General features: G+C 29.6%; 1 protein-coding gene across 4 annotated transcripts in view; it reads right to left on the bottom strand.

Moving 5' to 3' along the window:
• Positions 1-2,451: 2,451 nt before the first annotated feature.
• The window catches only part of LOC107467646 (ribulose-1,5 bisphosphate carboxylase/oxygenase large subunit N-methyltransferase, chloroplastic), a 6,652-nt gene continuing 6,045 nt past the window's right edge, over positions 2,452-3,058 (bottom strand). For all 4 annotated transcript variants that reach the window (XM_016086788.3, XM_052254655.1, XM_052254657.1 and 1 more), the window contains one exon: positions 2,452-2,998. In XM_016086788.3, coding sequence (XP_015942274.1) covers positions 2,852-2,998 — 147 coding nt within the window. In that variant the 3' untranslated portion in view covers positions 2,452-2,851. The remainder of the gene's footprint in view (positions 2,999-3,058) is intronic.

The raw sequence follows: 3,058 nt of genomic DNA, 5'->3' as shown, positions 1-3,058 counted from the left end.
TTGTCTAACAGTCTAACTACATTGCATTCCCCCTAACTCTCCCTTAAAAATATATAGAAAAGGGAAGAATTACAAGCTAATGATAAAACTAAAAAAAAAAATACTAAATAATTAATATTTTTTCTTACATCTTAGCTAACACTAGTTTTTCACTAAAATATTGGTCTCTAGTATTTTCCAAACTAAAAATCAAAATGGAATTTCGAATTGTCTTTCTACGTTTTTTTCACTTTTTAATTCTTATTATTTTTTTTTGTATATTAATTCTTATTATTTTAATAAAAAATATAAAAGAATACCTTTTTTTTTTCTACAAAGTTTCCACACAGATACATAGGTTACTCAATTACACAAAGAAATTTTAATTTATTGAATAAACACAACTTATTAATTATATAACTATATATAATAATGCTTCATCCCCAGGTTGCGACTTGGTCCCAATTGGTATTATCCTTACTTTTGAAGAGACCATCCAATCTACCCGAATAATGTAAATTTAAAAGGTCAACGTCAACATAAGGATCATAGTGATTAAAGTTGACACACCTTGTGGTCCAACATATATTACTGCTTTGTATAAATATCTCATTGGCAAGTCGTAACACTGGAACTAATGGTTCCAACCTTGTCTTTGATGGTTGCATGTTGTAGAGCAGGAACAACTCTGTTCTATTGTCGCCTACATCGGATGGCAATTCGTTAATAAATGTAATATTAACGTCATCAAAATCGAAAACAGGAGTTCGAGATGGAGATGGTAATAAACTTGTAGCTGTTGTGACGACGGAATACGCCACAACAGCTACAAGAAAAAGCAACAGCGTTGCATGAATTGATGGCATGGAGGACATTTTTTCTCCTCGTTGATGATCAATGTCATCATCAATGTGATGAATATATAGTGGTATATATACAGTTTTTTTATATTAATATTAATATAATAGTATGATTAGATAAAATGGTATTTAATGATCCAAAATACATAATTTGATTTAAATTATAGATAGTCCGAATTAAATTAATTTGATTTTTGCATTGGTTTGATTTATAATGTTAGAAAATTTGTGGAGATTCGAATTGCCTTAGCTTGGAAACATTATAATTTGATATGATTCTGTAGTCATCAATAATGTTAATATAAGGTGATAATATCAAGGATAAGGTTTTTTTTTTTTGTATCATATCAAGGATAAGATCACACTACTATTCAAATTTTAGAAGCTTTGCATTAATTAAAATTGATTTCGGATAAATGTCTAGAGAACTATCCTCGTGAATGTTATTCATGGAAGATTATTAAATATTAACATCAAATTCTGCTAAAGATGTGGTTATTCTTGCAATTTTACAAGGAATGTGCTCAAACGGAAAAATCATTTTTTGGATAATATTGCAAGTGGTTATTTAGGAACTAATTTGGTGTGATTTTATTGGGTTTAGAGTCGGGTAAGGATCTCAAAAATAGATCCGGTCATTATTTTGGGTCAGGTCCGGACCATAGTTTGGGTCACCCGAACTTGGCCCAGTGGTCCGGTCATCATACACAATTAATATTTTGTGTTGTTAGTAATGAATGATGGCTATTCTTATGTGAAATTTAAGTATCGTAAACTTTAATAGTTTGTGTTATTAGTCATTATAAGACTATAAGTTAATGGTTTATGTTTAAAATGCATAAGACTTTAGACTAATGCATAATATTGTGTTATTTGTATTGATTTAAATATTTGGTATTATTAGACAATATTAGTATTGATTGTGGTTATGTTTTAATTTTAGAGAATGGTTGGTTTTTGTTGTATTTTTTTAAGTGAATTTCACCATGTCAAATAATGGTTGAAGTCTTGAAAATTTGGATATTTTCACATGCTAACTCACAAGAAGATATCAAGGTAATATAATGTTAACGATACGATTTTTACCCGGTTTTTACTCGGTATAATCGTGGCCCGAAAGTGTGTAAGTTTCATCGAGTTTAAGGCTGAGTTCGAGTCTAACAAACAGGCTCGGTATATATTTCGGATCGGGTCTAACAATCTAGATCACATTAAATCCAATTTCACCCGACCCATGAACACTCCTAATTTAACCATTCAAAGAGCGGCAATCGGCAAAATTTCAAATTAATTTAATCTTGTAAGAAATTTTTTATTTAAAATATTGTCAAATGATTTTGGTATATCTAAAACTCAATGTATTTGAATGTAAATTATATGTCTAAGTTAGAATATATAAAAAGATGTTAAAAATAATTAATGCTATAGCATTCTTACTTAAGTCTAGTTTATTAGCTAGGATTTTATTATAATTTGAAGCTTTACCTTTGTTTATTTATACATTTTTTTATTTATATATAAAAGATGATTCTTTTATGAGTTTAATTTTAATGTACTAGTACATAACTATACAACACATTTATTTTTTGAATAACTATTTATATAATCAATATAAAAAGGTAATTACTTTTGTTAACGTGTCATTACATAATTGGATGTAATACAGATTTATTTTACACTTTGACAAACAGTTTTGCCATTACATCACATGCCTCAACCTCACAATTGATCATTTTCTGATCCAGAAGGGAGAGAATAAATTAAGGTACAACATGAGAAATATATTTATTTCTACTATTCTACAACAGATGCTGCTCTAACTTGCTCTCTGATATACTCATTTCAAATCCAGTAGGTGATAGAACCAAAACAACTGAGGTTGAATAGTCTAACCAACCAAAAGAAGCAGCTAACCCATAGTCAGCATAATCTTCAGGTTGTGATAATTCCAATATATCTGATGTGGTAGTTTCATTTTCCTGCTATACTGAGGCTGCAGCTACAGACAACCGTTAAGTCGACGACAAACAGTAGTTCTCCAGCCATGTAAAAGCAGAATTCAGAATGCGAAGTTCGCCACGTAGGAGATCCTGGGCCATGAATCTTCTAACAGGAACTCTTACACAAAATGATGAAGAATTGGAAGACTCCTCCAATGACTACAAATAATTGAAATAACACATGAACATACAATTAATACAAATTTACAAAAAAAAAAA

Source organism: Arachis duranensis, chromosome 9 (genome assembly GCF_000817695.3).
Source record: "Arachis duranensis cultivar V14167 chromosome 9, aradu.V14167.gnm2.J7QH, whole genome shotgun sequence".
Taxonomy (NCBI): Eukaryota; Viridiplantae; Streptophyta; class Magnoliopsida; order Fabales; family Fabaceae; genus Arachis; species Arachis duranensis.
This window is presented reverse-complemented; position numbering and strand designations above follow the sequence as displayed.